The sequence below is a fragment of the Salvia hispanica genome, chromosome 1 (assembly GCF_029641045.1).
Source record: "Salvia hispanica isolate PSC_SH4W2 chromosome 1, Shi_PSC_v1, whole genome shotgun sequence".
In the NCBI taxonomy this organism is placed as follows: domain Eukaryota; kingdom Viridiplantae; phylum Streptophyta; class Magnoliopsida; order Lamiales; family Lamiaceae; genus Salvia; species Salvia hispanica.
The window spans coordinates 64,537,680-64,556,060 of NC_142692.1; the positions used below are offsets into that span (position 1 = coordinate 64,537,680).

Here is an 18,381-nt window from a genome sequence, read left to right on the forward strand (position 1 = left end):
AAATGTGTTTACCGTAGAAAGAAGGGGCTGACCGAGTTAGAAAATTGACAAAATCTGTTAATGTTCATGATTTTAAAAACTAATTTTATTTCTAGAAAAAATAAATCTGACTTCTGTCTTAAGTTCGTGAGCAACCAATTGGCACCTACAGTATAATCGGTTCATTAGAGCATCTCCAATCATTCCACTAAACTCAAACTCAGTTTAGTGTAAATCTCACACTAAATATTGATTTTATTCCAACCATTTACACTAAACTCAAACCCAAAAGAATATTCTTCGCTCACTAACTTTTTATACTTTTCAATCATACCTATATATTTTATCTAAATTACACACTAACCCCATCACACTTCGTAAAGATCTTAAATAAAATAAAATAATATAATATAAGATTTATTAATTAATATAACTAAATATGAAATCTATTATTCATTGAATAATAAATTATAAAATTTAGAAAATTTAAATATAATAAAAATACTATTTTGTTTATGATAGCATATTTGATTGAAAATATTAATGTACGGTATAGTGTTTAATTACTAACTAATAAAATAATTGTTTCTATAGATTTTATTTGTACCGTTATTGATCTATATAATAAAATTGGGTTTGTGGTGGAATAAATTAACGGCTCATTCTTAGTAAATAATAGATTCAATTATATTGAATAATGGAGTATAATATTAATATGGGCCAGCCCATTATTTAATAGCTAAATTAAATATAAAAAAATTAGATTAGGTTAATTCGGGACGTAATCAATTGCTAACTAATTACCAATCCCAAATTGAGACCGATTTTCAACTATTAGATTAGAAGATCTTGTGGTTAATATAATGTCAAGTGTAATATATTTTAAATTTAAATAATTATTAATTAAATTAAAAGGGTATTAATGTTAAATGTAGTAATTATAACTAACTATTTTCTCTCTCCTCAAAATCATCTCAAATCTTTAAATTTACGTAACTCTCTCAATTTAAATTATTTTTTCGCAAAAAATATATCAAATTAAAGATAATTTAATAAGGATTCCAACGAGATCTCAATTGCATATGTTCCGACGATGTTCGGGTGATGAAATTTGATAAATTATATTTCAATTTTCGTACATGTTGATAAGTAGCTTTTTTCAACAAATGCAACAAAAAATCTCAATATATTGTAGGCAAAATCTCAATATTATGCATGTCCAATCTCAATAAAAATGTGTTGATATTTTCTTGTCCTTGTATTGATATTCTAATGTCATATTGTTGATATTTGTAATACACAATGTTGATATAAAAAAACACCCACGAAAATTATCATATGATAACATAATGACGATATTACCCTTTTGTCGATATTTTGTCTACTATTTATTGAGATTTGTGAGCTTTAATCTCATCCACTCATTTTAAAATCCAAGGGTGGAGATTTAGTCTTGATTTTGGATTAGGGTGCTATAAGCATTAGAATAGGACCCAGGTTAATTCATATCTTCTTCTCCGCCGTTTCCTTCTTCCCCTGTAAGTCGTTTCCTTCTTCTCCCGTAAGTTTTTTATTTCACTGTATTTTAATCTCTCTTCATTCTCTTTTTCTATTTTAATAAATATGAAATATTTAGACTTGAATGCAATAACTCAAACTATGAAAAATGTTTTTGGTATACTTTTAGTGTAAACCTAAAGATAGGTATTTTTTCTTTAAAAATCTATAATAGGATTGGTTTTGCAATACTATTGGAGATATTATTCTACTGCATTTTAGGTTTTGCAGTACAGTTTGAGATGGTCTTAATGAAAAAAATAGGATATAAGGGGTAATAGTACTACCATAATTGACCTTGGAAGTAGTAATAATATAGCTGAACGAATCAAGCAATATGAGCAACCACAACCAAATCTACAAATTGAAAAGAACATAGACAACCGAGCAAGGCTATAGAGAGCTAGGACACAACCGGACAACCTTGCACCACAACACCGGAAGCCGAAGGGCAGGAGGCATAGGGGCAGCCGTCGAGATTATTCCCCCACCAATCTATCCCAATATCCTCCAACCCCAAACACATGTAGAGCAACACCCCCATGAACGCCAGCCCCGCATCCAGCGCCCCCGACAGCACGTAGTTGTACCTCTGCCACAACACCGGCCTGTACCTGAACACCACGAAACCCGACAGAAATCCTAGTATGATCCACGACGTGTAGTTCACGGCCGTCGCTGGCGGCATCTGCCCGCACGCCCCGATCAATATCGGCATGTTCACCAGCCTAATCCACTCCTGCTCCGGAAATGCCTTGGCCGCCGCCCACACCAGCACCGGCGCTATGGCCCCGCCCAGGAAGAACCAGTTCACCGCCCCGTACAGCCCTTGATCCCCGAACATCTTCCTCGGCCCGATCAAGCCCCACACGACTGATGCGTCGTAGAAGACGTGGTCGCCCGGGCACGTCCACAGGCTGTCCGAGGATTGGTCGCAGATGTCTGGGATGGTCTCCATTAACCACCAGGCGGTTGAGAGGTAGACGACGGCGGCGATGAGCGTCCCCACCACCTGCGCCATGAACATTGTTCTTGGTGGGATCTTCATGTAGTGTCCGAGCTTGAAGTCTTGGAGGAAAGTGATGGCCTGCGTCATGCTGATGTAGCCGTACACCTTGAAGCACATGTTCGCCACCGGATACCCCGGGTAGATGTACCCGATTATGTACTCCGTGATGATGTTCAACCCCGGCGTCTGTAATTATTCATATTTATATGAATGAGACAAAATCATAAACAAGACAATGTAGGATAAGATTTAAGACATTTTTAACAGAACCTGTTAGAGTGACAAAATCACTAACAGGTCAAAGGCCTTATAAAGGAGGGTTATTCATATTTATATAGATGAGACAAAATCATTAACGAAACGATGTGAGACCAGATTTAAGAGATTTTTAACAGAACCTGGTTAGTGATGGCGGTGATGATGCCGATGGGGAGAGTGAAGAAGATGGCGATGACACAAGCGAGTACAACGCCCCACCACGGGAGCTGAAGCTGCTCGTTGTAGTACTCGCAGGCGAAGATAGTAAGCGTGACATTTCCGACGAGAATGCACCAAAACCACCACTCCGGAACCTGCCTGTATTTGCTCATGAGCTTGGTGTGGATGTCCTTTTCCTTCTCGTTGAAGCTCGATTTGCTCTGCTCCCAAATTTCCCTTCCGTGGAAGAGGACGACGTGGACGACGGTGGCAGTGAGGGCGGCGAAGCCAACGCCGTAAGTCATGACGAAGAAGGTGCTGAGGTGGAGGTGGCCTTGCTGCTGGTAGGCGGCGTCGTCGAAGTGGAAGGAGTCGTCGATGATGGAGGAGATGTTGTAGATCTGGCCGGAGGAGGTGAAGAGGTCTTCGGAGAAGATGGGGAAGACCTTTGCGTCGTAGATGTTGAACCAGTAGCTGATGGGGGTGACGACGTACATGACGATGAAGAAGCCGACGGCAACGTTGGCGGTGGCGAACCAGGGGCTGGCGAGGGGGCTGCCGAGGTAGGAGGAGATGCTGGACCAGTCGAGGCCGACGGCGGCAATGCCGAGGCCGTGGAGGCCGGAGCCAAGCTGCTGGACGAGGACATTTTGAGGGAAGAGCCAGCAGATCCAGGAGATGGAGGTGAGCATTTGGAAGAGGTAGCCTGGGAATATGTAGTAAGCGAAGCTGCAGATGAAGGCGATCACGAAGAACTGGGTGCGGCTCACGCCGCCTTTTTCACGTTCGTCTTTCTCATGCAGTGCCCTGTTGTACATTCATGATACATTAATGAAATGCTATGGTAGTTAAATTAGTTGTAGTTAGCAATTAATCACAATATACATATACATGTATATGAGAACGTAACTAATTCTTACACTACGAATGTATAAAGTTTATATATGACTTCATTCTTGATAGTACTACCAAAATCATATCAGTGCATGACAATTTTATTATAGTGTAATTTTTACCATAGAATAAGGGATATTGGTTGTTTCCCATAAAATAGTGCACGTAATGGTGTGGCATAGTTTTCAAACAAGTTAGGTACTGTGCTTTGTGTTACTGAAAAATGATCTCACTTTGTTATTTCTCTATGTTAGTTAAGGTAGGTATTGGTGAGATCATAACGAGTCATGTTTTATTCTTTTTGTAAATAGGTATGCAGAATGAGGTTAAAATATATAAAAAAAGAACTACTCCATTTAAAAGAGAAAGATAGAGGTGCATACTATTTTATGAAATATTCCAAAATAGCAATGTACACTATTTTGAGCCAGCGCCTACGACTATTTTGGGATTGGTCTAATTGGAATCGTTTAATTTGCAACATTTTCTCCCTAAACTTCAGTTTTTTCCTGGGCTATACAGACCGGCATATATATTTGTTTTAAACTAAATTGTACTAGTAAACAAAAATTTAACTGATTTAAAATTATTTTGGGCTAACTATTCTAGAATGCTTATTGTTATATTTAGGGTTTTTGGCTTTTTAAACTAAAACCTTTCCTCGAATTTCGGTTTTTCCCATGAACTATGAGATTTGTTTCTAAAACCACGAACTTTCATTTGGTTAGGATTTTCCCCTGGCGGGTCAACGACGTAACCCGGGTTGTCTACATGTCAATTTTAATCATATTTGTCACTAAATTGATTACTTGGATACTATTTGGCACAATAATACGTACAGTCACAATTATTACATAACAAATGACAACTTTTGAATAAACAAAACACAACTTTAACATTTTGAATTATGCTATTTGGGTCAGAAATGTGCTATTTGGGTTGGGTTGGAAAAATCCTAACGAAATGAAAGTTCATGGTTTTAAAAACAAATCTCATAGTTTATGGGAAAAACCGGAATTCGGGAAAAGGTTTTGGTTTAAAAAGCCAAAAACCCTTATATTTATTGGAAAAAAAACACTCAAAAACAAAAAGTAAGGTCTTTATAGCTTGGCAACAAAAGCTAATCTGGGGATATTTGATATTTCTATATGTATGTGTGGAAGAGGACATGTCACGTACTGCTAGATAAGAATCCCTGCCCAACTATCCGCATTTATATTTATGTGGTCTAAATATGAGCATTCAATAATTTGAACGCAACTTGCGTCTAGTAGCTATCTATCTATTCCGTCACACTTAAAATGACGATAAATAAAAACCATCAAAATATCCAAACAAGACGTTTTGGCAATGAACGAAAAGAATTGGTTATGCAAATGGATGTTGCTTCTAAAAATTAGCAACCCCCAAAAATTGACTAAATTATCTATAATTTTCCTCTAAATCCAAAACATAATACCACTAGAAGTAAAAATTCAGTTGTATACACATATTGTCACGTTGTATGTCCGACCTAAAATTAGAAAAAAGAAAAAAAAAAAAAAAACAGAATTGGAAAGAGAAAAACTTGCCTGAACAATGAGACTTGCACCAAGTTAGCGGGCCACCACATAGCCGCTGGCTCCACCAGATACCTTCTGTATATTCCAGCCCATCCAAACCCCAACACCTACCATTCAAACCACAGTCAAATTCACGTTAGTATGATACTGTCCGCTTTAGGGTAAAATCATATATTGCTTGCAACTTTACTTATACGTACCTGAGTGGTGATGACGACGATGAGGGAGACGGAGAAACTGATGTGTTTCTGGTAAAAGACCTTAACAGCGGTGACGATGTGGATGGCGTAAACGGTGCCGGCGCCGGAGTTGGCGAAGATGGTGATGAGGACATGCTCCTTGACGTTGAAGGGGCCCGGGTTGAGAGTGAACTCCCAGCGGGTCCCTGTGAAGAAGACGCGGTCGGTGATCTTGGCGGCCATGAGCTGGCCGAGCGGCACCACCGCGATCTGGGCGGAGATGGCGGTGATGGAGAGGGGCTCCGTCCTGTACCAGAAGAACTGGTTCAGGAAGGAGAGGAGGACGCACGAGAGAGTCCCCAGGAACCACATTCTGAAGGTGAGGACGGGTAGGGTCGGGTCGTCGGAGGTGGACACCGTGAGGGCCACCTGCTTGATCGGAGAGTTCTCCACCTCGACCTCGTTGCTACTACTGCTTGATTCATCACTCTGTGTCGATGGCGGCACTGATAACACATAGTAGCAATTACACAATGACAAGATTATGCAGATTCAGATTGAGTTTGGTGGGGAGGTGGACTTACAGAGAGGGGATGTGATTTCCGCTTCCATGGTTGTTGCCTAGAATAGTGAAAAAAAGTGTAGGAAGAATCTTGGAGAATATGGAAGGAATCAATGAGCAGCTGGCTGTTGTCCTATCTTACTTACTCTCCATTAAAAATTGATGTTGAAGGTTTGGTTTGAGTTGATTTGGTTTGGTGTGGGGGTAGATATTAGAATGAGAAATTTGTACTATTGACTTATTGTACGTGGTTGTTTATTGTATAAATAAATGTTCATGTGCTACATGCCTTAATAATTACTCCTTGTTTTTACTAACTTCGATGTATGAGTTGTCAATTTGTGACACTGTTCTTTTTTTTCCTTCGCACAAACAAGTGTTCCATAGTAGAAATTCATTGTAGGTTTCACAGTATTTTAGTCATTTTTTTTAGTTCATCACATTTCCACTAGTTTATTTTACTCCTTTTATTTTATTCTTACTTTATTCTTTCTTCTTTTGTCAATCTTTTTCATTTATTATTTTATTCTTCTTTTACTTAATATAATTATTTTTAAATTGTATGCCAAAAAAAAATATCTCCATTGTCGCCAAATGCCAAACGGAGGGAGTATAACTTTGGTATAGGTACGAATGTGATGATAACATATAGGAGTACTACCATTGCTAGTAATCCTCCTATGCACTTTTGGTTGGAAATAAATTTTAATAAAGTAAAATAGAAATAGAAAGAAAAAATAATCAAAGTATTATTAGTGGAAAATGGATTACATCTCATTATAGAAAAAAAAATTTAATTTAGAAAGTGCATAATCCTGTAGAACGGACTAAGGAAAAAGAGCACATGCTCTTATGGAACTGAGGAAGTAATATCTTGTTTCATGTCCATTTGGTAGCTATGTTTCACTATGATAACAATATTTATTTTAGCTTTATTTAATTAGTACTATCCTTCCACTATTACATGTTTCATTTTTTCATTTTCGTCGTCCTTCAGTAAATATCTTATTTCATTTAGATTATATTTAATAAATGAATCTTACATTTCACTTATATTTTATTATAAAATTAATATATAAAAATAAAATCCTAACATATACTAGCTTTATGTACTCACTTTTCTTTATAACCATCATATATTAATTAGACGTTTAATCATCGACGGAGGTAGTGTGTAAATTTAATTAGTTTTCCGCCCGCCTCATATTTTTATGTTTTAATGTGTTAAATTAACCCAATAAGTCGGTGCGTTAATTAATGTACAAGAAAAAACAATCATGTGGGTTAATTAATCTACATTAAAATTCAACGATGATAATTAACTTAAATTTTTCTTTTTACCCTTAAATTTTTCACCTATCTTTTTTTATTGAAATATTAAAAAGTATTTTTTTACGATTATACTTCGGGGTGCGTTATATTGCTAACTAATCACTAAATTGCTAACTATAACTAAATGATATGCATCGGATTAAAAAATCAAGGTACAAGACCATTAAGCCACGAATATCAATACCGTGTACAAAAAATGTCAATTAATGGTATTAATATTAATTGACAAAAAGTTAGTTACAACTAACTTTTTTAAAATATCTCAAAATTTCAAATGATTATAACTATCTCAATTTAAATTATTTTTTACACAACATATATAGATTAAAGATAATTTTATAAGGATTCTAACGATATCTCACTTGCATATGTTCCAATGTCAAAATTTGAATTTTTTTTTTGAATTTTCATATTTTTCAAATAAGAGTTGAATGTCAACATAACTACCATAATATGTCAATTAGATGCATATACAATGTCAATGTTAAATTATGTTGACATATTTAAGGGTATTGATATGTTTAGTATACTAAATTGACAATTTGATTCAAAACTCTAATTTTAATAGTTTTCTTATCTTTTTAAAGTTAAATAATAACAAAACAAAATTAAACATGACAATTTATAGATCACTAGATCTCTAAAAATCTTATGGTCTTAAATTAGTTGTAGTTAACAATTAAAGATAGAGTTAGCAATTGATCACACTCCGTTACACTTCAAACTAAATATATACAACCCAATAGAGGAGTGTTATATTGCTAACTCAATACTTAATTGCTAACTACAATTAAATAATAGTCATTAGATATTCAAATCAAGGGCCTAGATTATCAGCCCCGAAATGCCAATACGATAAAAAAATGTCAATAGGGGTATTAATGTCAATTTAAAACAAATTAGTCGTAACTAACTTTTTGAAAAATATCTCATAACTTTAAAGATAATTTGATAAGGATTCTAATGAGATCTCACTTGCATATGTTCCGATGTCAAAATTAAAAAAAAAATTACATAAATTTCGTTAACAACTTTATATCAATACACGACATATAATATGTCAATATGATGCTTGTACAATCTTTGTGTTGATGTATTTCATATACTGTATTGACATTGTGTATCTAAACCCTAAATTTGATAGTTGCTATTATCTTTTTAATATTAAAAAATAAAAAACATAATTACATATGAGTAGACCACAAGATTTCTAAAATCCTATGGTCTTAAATTAGTTGTAATTAGCAACTAAACGATGAGTTAGCAATTGATCACTCCCCCAAACCAATATATCAAACATAAAATTTAAATAAATATTTTATTTATCTAATTTACCAAAACTAACTCATGTTTATTTATCCATATAAAACTAAATATTTATCTTATTTGTTAACTAATGATAAATCTCAACCGACTATCAAAGTTTAGTATAAGTACGAATGCGATTAGGGATGTCAATCAGGCCGGCCCATCGGGTTTCGGGCAAACCCTATTCAGGTTGCGGGTCAATCGGGTGGGGGCTAATCGGGTTGTGATGTCTTTCGCGTTATAAAAGTTCAATCCTAACCCTAATAACTCAGGTTTCGGGCTAGCCCAGCGGGTTAATCGGGTTGCTACCGATAATATTAACATGCGATCAATCCAATAAATAATGATTAAAATTATTTATATTCATGCAATGTAAAATATTTAACTATGATAAATTTGAGTTATATGCTTAAACTCAATCATAAACATGATCAAATACAAATATTTGAGATATTTCAAGGAATTTTAGTGCATCTTTTAGAAATTTAAATATTTTTTTTAGTGAATTTGAAGTTTTTAATTTATTTATCAATTATTATATTAATAAAAATTTAATATATAGTTTGTATATTTAATATAAAATTGAAAGTTACTTTTTTAGTTATCTATATTATAAAATTAATCAATAAATGACAAACACGGATTTTGCATGTTTTTAAGGTTAGATTTGACTCGTTTTAAATGTCTATCATGCAAATTATGTTCTTAAATTGTACTCCCTCCATTCCATAGTAACGGAGACAAAACTTTTTGGCACGGAGATTAAGAAAAATTGTGTTAGGTGAGTTAAGTAAACAGAGAATCAAGTGGAAAATGAAAAAGATAGAGAGATGAAGAGAGAAAAAAGTAAGAGAGAGTAAAGTAGGTGTGGAAAATGTGTTGACTTTTACTAAAAAGGGAAATGACTCTATTACTATGGAACGAACGGAAATGGAAAAACGCCCCTGTTACTATGGAATGGAGGGAGTATATGTTATACACTTGGTATTTTTGATGTGTTTGTTGATAAATGTTAGAAAAAGATAGAAAAAAGGTGCAAAAAGGCCAAGGTGCAGCAGCCTCTGTTCGAACCCATTCTGCCAACGAGTTTGAAGTTCAATCAGTGCATAATTCATACCATTATCTTCGTCTTAGAAAGAGCTTCGCGTGGATATCTTGCACGTCTCAATCGGAGTTTTGTGGAGAAAGTTATGTTTATTCTACGAACGTTGCGCAGTACAGTCAAAGCTGACGGAAATTTAGGCGGAAATTCACGGAAGAAAATAAATTACTCCCTCCGTCCCGCTTAAGATGACACGTTTTCCTTTTTAGTTTGTCCCAACTAAGATGACACATTATATTGTGAAGCTCAATCTCTCCCATTTATTGTAGGGCACGAAAATTATCAAAGCTAAACTTTTTCCCATTCTATAAATACATTTTAACCTAATTCATATTCTCATCTTAGAGCCTCCAATCCTTCCCCTTCTACACAAGCTCTACTTATCCAAGCAATTGAAGATTGAAGATTCAACTTGGGTTTTATCAATTTCTTTCATGTCGTACTTTTATTCAGCGGCGGATCCAGGTGGGGTCGGGCGGGGTCGGCCGACCCCACCGCCGGCCAACGAAGGCATGGGGAACTCCATTAGTTCCGGCATTTGAAGTCTCCGCCAACCCCGCGGTGCGCCGGAACGGGAAATAGAGCAGTCACGATTCTTGGTGGTCATATGTGTGTGAGACGAGATACTCATAGACATTGAGGAGTTATTTGAATAATTTGAGAAGAAGAATTTTTAAAAATTGAGTTGCAGAGTGAGAAGAGGGAAATGGTGAGAATTGGGAAAGAAGACGATGAAAAGGAAAATACTCATTGTGGGACCAGACTTGTTAATAAGGCACTTTTATCTCTTTTGTTAAATGTGAATTAACGTATTCAAAATTAACAAAATAGTTTTAATAATTCAAATAATTCACTCTAATTAACGTTTTATTACTAATTAATTAACTGTGATGGCCTCTAGAATCAAACTAATACCACGAAATTTAATTACTGCTACTATTTTTCATATAATTGATTAATAATTATTTATACATATGTATCTCATTTATTAAAAACAATAAAATACTAGATTTCATTATATTTAAAGGTTATGTTTAATAATTTCATAAAATTTTAATTAGTTACGAAAGACAACAGACTACTCTTTATTCAAAAGTCTTCTTATAAAGTTTATGATTTCACATTAACAATGAAGTAAAAAAAGAATACAAATGTTACGTAAAGCGAGGTGCTATTTCTAATCCATGTATTTGTAGATAGGATTACTTTAGTGGGGTAAGATTTATGAAGATGACGACGGAGGAGGAAGCAACAAAAAGGATCAAAGTCGAGAAAAGTAGATACCATCAGAGTCGAAAAATAATAAAAATATTTTTTACTATATTCGACCCCACGAATTTCATTTTCTGGATCCGCCATTGCTTTTATTATTGTTTTTACTACTTGTCTATGAGTAGTTAAACATACTTTTTAGATTTTTTGGTGAAGACTATTATGAACATGTTTTGATTTATTGAATTGAACTTTTTCCTAGTTCTTGAGATTGTTTTGCTTGTTCTTGTGCTTTTATTGTTCTTTTGTTTGGCCAACTTTAGAACTACGTCCGTTTAACTAGATTAATCGAGAGATAGCTAGTTTTACGTGGTGAAAGGAACGAGTACAACACATAGGTTTATCTGCACTCGAGAGAGGGGATCCTTTGTGAGGGCTTGAGTCTTAGGAACTTAGAGTTAGAATCTATTCCATTGGAATGAGACTTTGATAGTTAGAGTCTAATCTACTGGATAGGTACACTCGAGAGAGGGCTTATTTGATAATCGTGATTTTCCTAATAATCCTGGAGACACATAAAGGTAAAGGTTCTATGAGATTAATCATCACTAGGTCGTAGTAGTTGGATCCTAAAACTCTACTTCTTTAGCCTATTTTGTATTATTTTGTTTTCTTTTATTTGTTTATATTTTTGTCTAGTTTATAAATTCAAATCCAAAAATACTTTGTGTCTCTCTTATTCTCTGTGTTCGATATCCGGTACTGATCTTTAGTTATACTAGATCTACCATGTAAACTTGCAGGTATTTTTAGCACTAATAAATAGTGCATCAATAAAGTGTCGAATTAGGAGTAAAAAAAATAGAATGATAGAAATTTTATCGGGTTTTCGGGCCTGTCCCTAACGGTTTGCGGGTTAATCGGATGAAGGCTAATTGGGTTTTGATTTTATCGGGTTAGAAATTTCCAGCCCTAATATAAATTTGGCGCTATTCGGGCCAGCTCACGAGTTACGGGATACCTGACTTCCGTCAATGTGATATACATTGATACCATATACTACTATATATAATCTATTGTTTCATAAATGTCCAAGCTTTTAGTAATTACGTACATACAAATACAACAATTATCAAATTGATTTTGCTTTCAAATTTAGATTGACTCATTCTTTGGGTAGTAGAAAATATAATTGATAGTATAATATATGGGCTCAAACATTAAATGCATTACATATTGGTAGTAAAATTTAATCACCTACAGACTCAATTTATAAAGCGTTAGTGCGTTCCAAACTTAACAGGAAACTGTCCCAAATAAATATTACACTTTTTTTTTGTCTCACAAAAAAATTTATTTTTAAAAAAATCACTCTCGCATCAATATATAAGATTATATTTTTTCTCAAACACCTATATTATAAAATTCTTACATTTGTTTCTTCATTTGTATGCAATATGCATTTGATTTCATGAATCTTAATGAGAATTAATTTGGGCTCAAGGAATTAAATACTGTAACAAAAAAATTGTTGTTGAGCCCAATGTGATTTAATTTGAGCCTTTGGGCTCATTCACAACTCATTCACGCCCATTTAAAACATTAAGACTCTAAACATTTAGACTCAAAATACACCAAAAAGGTAAGATAGATTAATCAAAATACATGATCCCAAATTACCAAGCAATATTGATAACATCACTGGTATTTTCTCTTGATCAGATGAAGCCACACAGCTAATTGATTAATTTATACACAAATACAGAAATGCAACTTCACAACAGAGAAGTTAGGCTACAAATTACAAGAACTAAATTTGTCAGCTTCATTGAATGAGCCTACTCTCAAAGAAAGATCTAAAACAGAAACTTTATATGGAGAACTTAAGCATTGTTCTCTGTTAACAAATTCCCCTTCATACACACACCTCTCCTAGAAAGAAAACAAATTCACTATAGTATCAATTTGTATATACTCCAACAGTCAATTTCTCACTTCATCTAAGACTACAAACCTTTCTATTAATTTTACTCGTCAAACTCTAAACTAATCTCTCAATGAGACATGTCACAAGTTAGCACATTGAAGGGCATCACCAAAGCTGAGGGGAAATGAAGCATAAGGTTGAAAACTGTTGAAGGCCGAGATGCCAACATTGCCATACCCCTCGTCCATGTAGGCTGCACCCTGTCCCGTCATCTGAAAGAGATGAATGAGCGACGAAAAGATCTCATGACGTGTAACAAAACGTGCACCCTGCAAACAACTACTCGTGTCAGCAACAAGAAAGATCAAGAAAATGGCAAAAGCCTTGTCTTTTTCACTACTGTTTAGGTTTTTACCTCAGCCTTCACCATGAAATGAGCCCATATCTTCTTCTGCTCAAGAGCCTCCATCTCCCCCTTCAAGATGGTCAAGCCAAAACCTCGAATAATCTGTACAATCTCCAAGAAGAAGCCCTGTTCTTCGCAGAGGATCTGCATACAAAGTTGAAAGTTACTTAAGCTTCTAATGAAGATTTACTAAGTTTTTCAATCTTCAGCTATAGATCAATTTATTACCTCTATAAGCATCTGGCCGGGAGTGCTAAGGTCCTCTATTTTCAGTGGACAAACCATAGCATCGTTGCCAACTTCATATGCCCATGTCACTCCACTATCACCACCATTGATGGATTCATTTTGACAGACCTCCCTACACTGTAATGTCAATAGAAATTTATATCTATGAGTATGCTAAGGGCTTGTCAAAAAGCAATGATGCAAGGTTCAGTGTCACATATAACTAAAGAATATTTTTTTACCTTTGGCTTGGCAATTTGTTTTAGACTTTCAGCATATCCACTGAGACTCTGCATGAAGTTCAAGTGTCTAATGGTTCGTTCCAACAAACGATCAATGCTCATCTGTCATATCAACAACAAACTATGTCAAGAAGTTTATCAGATAGATTGATAGATAGATAGATAAATCCTCACCTTCTCTCCATTGGGAATGAGCTCCCTCAACTCTCCAAGCCGGTCTTGGATCATCTGTCGATCTTTTGGCCTTGGTTTGCTCCCCGGTTTAGCTTTCTTTTTCTTGGTTTTCACCTGTTCCTCATGCCTCCGAGACGTACTAGCATCCAATGAACAACTATCATCTACACATGAACGCAGCTCCTTACTAACTAGACTATTCGTTGCCTCAGGGTTGTATGATTTCATTTCCCCAACATGTTTAACTTGGCTTTGGCTCCATGAGAAGTTGCCAATTCTCCTTCTCTTAGCAGCAGACGAAGACTGATCCTCAAACGAACAAGGGCTGCTAGTATCCAAAAGCTGGTCAAGGCCTAACTTGGAGAACAAACTGTTGGAGTTGCTCCCAACATTTTTCTGGGAGATGCAATCAGATCCACTCCAAACCACCGGGTTTTTGCTAACACCTTCGACTCCCATTGAACACTTAGCATCATCACTTGATCTCAATGCATTAGTCACTGAACTTTGTAATGAATTGGTAGGTACAGAAGTTGAAGTTTTTCCACTCAAACGTGACCCCTTCATTAATGCATTAGAATGTGGAGAATACAAGCCGAAGTACTCCTCCAGAGTTAGTAAGCCAGAGAGTTTCTCAGTTGGAGTTATGATAGATGAATCTTGGGTGTTAGACATATCTCTTGAGAGGATAAGAGGATCATTGGAGATTGAATCTTTGCAAGATTCTTCGTCTATTGGCTCGGGCAAGGATGTGGGATGAGGCCAAGAAGAGGTCAGAGTTGAACAATCACCATAATCAGAGAAATCAAGGAAATTGGCAGACTCTAAGAGCAGATCTGCTCCCATCAAATTCTCAGAATGGAAAATGCCACTCGACAGCGATGAATCAAACAGCATATTACTAGAATCAAAGAAATGGCTATCTAACTGAGTCTCATTTCCTACACCCTCAATCCCATCCATTTCTCTGAAAACTTGCTGCACTTGTTCTACAAAACTTTTCATCTCAGGATTCTGAAACAAAAAAAAAATTAAAGATTGGTTAAAAGAGTATCCAGAAATAGACTTCGTTTCACATATAGAGACACTACTAACCTTGTGAGTGGATCCAAGCTCCACAACTCCCCACGGTTCTACTGAGATAACAGCAATAGTCTGTAACACAAAATTGGATCAATTTCTATTTGGAGCAGATGATGATATCCAACTTTAAAAACTGAAAACATTTTAATTTGTCCAAAGCTCACACCTTTATCCCAGTAGAGAATTGGCAAAAGAACTCAGAATCATCCTGCCAAAAAAGGCATTCTTCAAGTTAGAAGAGATGTCACACTCACACCTAATATAAAATAAGAACTTTTCAAAGTATTAATAGATACCTGGGAATTGTCATGACTATCAAACGATACTACACTATTTCTTCTTTCATGAAAAGCATCTGAATCCAACCATAGATGGTTTTTTCCAATTGCAGTTTGGCCAATTATCCTGCACAGTGATTTTTCATTATTTTCCTATTCAAGAAACATATATGGAGCGATTAAAATAATTAATATCCATAAATAGCTTACCCTCCTCCCACAACATGTGCTTGCAGAAGCATAGAATCAATCAGCGTTTCCACTTGTTCTTCATAGTAGCAATCTTTCAATGTCAATAGTCTAAATCACGAACAAAAAAGTTCCAATAATTGCTAAATTAGTCAAAAAAATTTATGAAAAGAAATGAGAACAAAATTAGAAGTTCAAAACTTGAAATCAAGATAGAATTAGGATGTCTTTAGCAAGTATGCAACCAATGTTATGTAGTGATTGAAAGTATAGCCAAAAACATTATAGTGGAATACAGCTAATCATCAATCTAGTAGCAGTATCCATTTCGACAATTTTTTTGTTTGCGGAGAAAGGTAAGTATTCAGTAAAGGTAGTTACTTTTCTAGACAAGAAACAGAAAAAGGAAAAGACTTGCTTCATTTAAAGAATTCATGGTAAAATAAAGTTATAAACTTGAAAGTCGGAAAACACTTAGTTTAAAGTTGAATTAGAGAAGCCAAAATATCTTTTTGAACACAACTTTGATTCCAATGGAAATCATGTTATAACATCTGAAACACATGCAAAGAGAGAGATAGAGGGATTACAATGAATTTGTCTGATCAAAACCCCAGAAAATTCCATAACTCCATCCAAAACTATAGCAAAGATTCTTGAGGGTTTCCTTCATGATTGAATCAAACTTTGTCGAAGAAAGGAGATGCAAGAACTCCAAGTAAATCGCTGTCAATCAGTTGCGGACCTCCAAAGATCTCTCTTTTATATATGGTGTCGAAAACCCAGCAGCTGAGATCACAGCACAATCAAGAAACATAAACAAAATGCAGTCTTTTTCAAGGGATGATTGATAAAAGCACAGCCTGCACAGGTGAAAATGATAAAGCAGGCTTTGGTGGAAGTGAAAGTGGTTTTGGCTGGGGGTTCAGATTAGGGTAGAAAAAGCAAACACAAACACTGAGTTTTAGAGCAAAGAATGAATGGTTGTGAGTGAAAGTGGTGGTTTTTGAAGAGTAGAGAAACAGCAAGTGGAATAGTAGTAGGAAGATGAAGGCTGGATGTCTGTCACAAGCTCTGAACCAAATGTCTAAAGCTTAAAAAGAGGCCATCATAATTAGAGCAAAAAAAAACATAAAAACAGCAATTGCAGATTTGCTAAAAACTTTTAATACAAAGGCCTATAGATATATATTCATATATATATGTGTGTGTGTTGGGTTGGGTTGGGTAGGGACTTGGGAGGATGAGAAAATATCAAGAAAAAAGCAAAATCAGATAAAATATTATTTTTCAAGGGAACAAAGATTTCCTCATTTATGTAAATGCATTTATGGATTCTTTATATCTGTCTTTAATGCGGAGAATATGTTTTTGGAAGATCTTTAGATGGGAATGGATCCATTTTGCAAATTTTGTGTGATGTATCCCCTAAGAATAGAAACTACCTTCTGCAAGAATTCAAAACTTTCCAATTATTTTAAAAATTTGCACTTTTCTTTTTATCTTTCTTATTTTATCAAATTTATATTAAAATATGTGTAGTTTAAAAAGTTTTTATTTTTAGAAAAGAAGAGAATTTTATTTTTGATGTAATTTTCATTTTTTATACTACTCCCACAAAGATTGTCCCATTTTTCAATTTGATCCGTCCCATAAAGTTTGTCTCATTTCACTTTTTACCATTTTTAGTAGTGGACTCCATATTCCACCAACTCATTCCTATTCACATTTTATTATAAAATTAATATATAAAAGTAGGACTCATAATCCACTAACTTTTTCAACTCACTTTCTATTACATTTTTTAAAATTCATATCGGATCAAAGTGAGATAAATTTTGATGGACGAATGTAGTATCTGTTTTTTACGGGGAGCTGAGATAAGATATAATGATGAGAGATATCCCAGGCTCCTAGTACTTGAGGTAGGTGGGAGAATATTTGGAGTAGTAATATCATAGTATAGTAAAGAAATTAAAATAAATGATTCACAATATGTTTTAGAGTATCTGCGACGCAATGTAGCAGTCCCAGACGGTTTGCCCTTGGCGTGGCTGCATTGCACATTGCAAATTTTCAACAGTCACACCAGCCACCGAAAGTTGCCTTTATAATTTTTTTTATTTATTGTAATAGCCAAATTTTTTCTATAAATATACATATTATATAATCCCTCTTTTCATCAAATGTTGTCTTTATTTGTTATTTTTTGGTCCGTCTGTAAAATATATACCACTTTGTCTTTTTTTTTTTTTTTTTTCATTTTTGATACATAGACTCCACTTTCTACTAATTATTATACCCATATTCTATTATAAAATTAATATATAAAAGTAATATTAGATTCCATTAATTTTTTGACACTAATTTCTTCACATTTCTTAGACTCGCACCATGTCAAATGAGAATAACACTTGGTGGGCGGAGAGAGAATCTATTTTCACATTTTACTTTCTCTTTATAATTGTAAGTTTAAATTATGAAGCATTTTAAATTGTAATTTTTAGATTTAAATTGTTGTAATATTCTACTCCATTTTTTATTAATAAGAAGTAGTTTTTCTTACTTTTAAATGGTAAATTATACTAAGCCGAAATGGGCTGAATATATTACAAGTGCGTGTTAGAGCTAAAATATAAAAAAGTTAAAGTGCCAATTAAAATATGGGGTGGTGGATAAATATATAAAGCATGCCAGTAGTCTCTTATAACATCATGGAAATTGCAAGTCTTCAGCACAAG

At 34.7% G+C, this 18,381-nt stretch overlaps 2 protein-coding genes across 2 annotated transcripts; both read right to left on the reverse strand.

The window, feature by feature from the left end:
* Nucleotides 1–1,828: 1,828 nt before the first annotated feature.
* On the reverse strand, nucleotides 1,829–6,372 carry LOC125223821 (oligopeptide transporter 7-like). Its single transcript, XM_048127116.2, has 5 exons — nucleotides 6,182–6,372; nucleotides 5,619–6,103; nucleotides 5,428–5,525; nucleotides 2,944–3,769; nucleotides 1,829–2,731 (listed from the first exon to the last, which is right to left on the reverse strand). Exons 1-5 carry the CDS (start codon nucleotides 6,207–6,209, stop codon nucleotides 1,940–1,942), a joined length of 2,229 nt encoding a protein of 742 aa, XP_047983073.1. The 5' UTR covers nucleotides 6,210–6,372; the 3' UTR covers nucleotides 1,829–1,939.
* A 6,501-nt stretch (nucleotides 6,373–12,873) lies between these two features.
* On the reverse strand, nucleotides 12,874–16,789 carry LOC125219651 (transcription factor bHLH157-like). The gene is made up of 10 exons (XM_048121682.2): nucleotides 16,231–16,789; nucleotides 15,662–15,751; nucleotides 15,470–15,578; nucleotides 15,340–15,381; nucleotides 15,186–15,245; nucleotides 14,091–15,104; nucleotides 13,917–14,018; nucleotides 13,675–13,812; nucleotides 13,456–13,590; nucleotides 12,874–13,369 (listed from the first exon to the last, which is right to left on the reverse strand). Exons 1-10 carry the CDS (start codon nucleotides 16,311–16,313, stop codon nucleotides 13,181–13,183), a joined length of 1,962 nt encoding a protein of 653 aa, XP_047977639.1. The 5' UTR covers nucleotides 16,314–16,789; the 3' UTR covers nucleotides 12,874–13,180.
* Nucleotides 16,790–18,381: the final 1,592 nt, after the last annotated feature.

Excerpts from the sequence above, each read along its gene's own strand:
- LOC125219651 (XM_048121682.2), bottom strand. The coding sequence starts at position 16,313 with ATGAAGGAAACCCTCAAGAATCTTTGCTATAGTTTTGGATGGAGTTAT. Across the intron at positions 13,591-13,674 it reads CCGGCCAGATGCTTATAGAG|ATCCTCTGCGAAGAACAGGG; the intron begins GTAATAAATTGA and ends CTTTGTATGCAG. Across the intron at positions 13,370-13,455 it reads ATTTCATGGTGAAGGCTGAG|GGTGCACGTTTTGTTACACG; the intron begins GTAAAAACCTAA and ends AGTTGTTTGCAG.
- LOC125223821 (XM_048127116.2), bottom strand. The coding sequence starts at position 6,209 with ATGGAAGCGGAAATCACATCCCCTCTCT. Across the intron at positions 3,770-5,427 it reads GTGCAAGTCTCATTGTTCAG|GGCACTGCATGAGAAAGACG; the intron begins GCAAGTTTTTCT and ends AATGTACAACAG. Across the intron at positions 2,732-2,943 it reads TCACCGCCATCACTAACCAG|ACGCCGGGGTTGAACATCAT; the intron begins GTTCTGTTAAAA and ends GAATAATTACAG.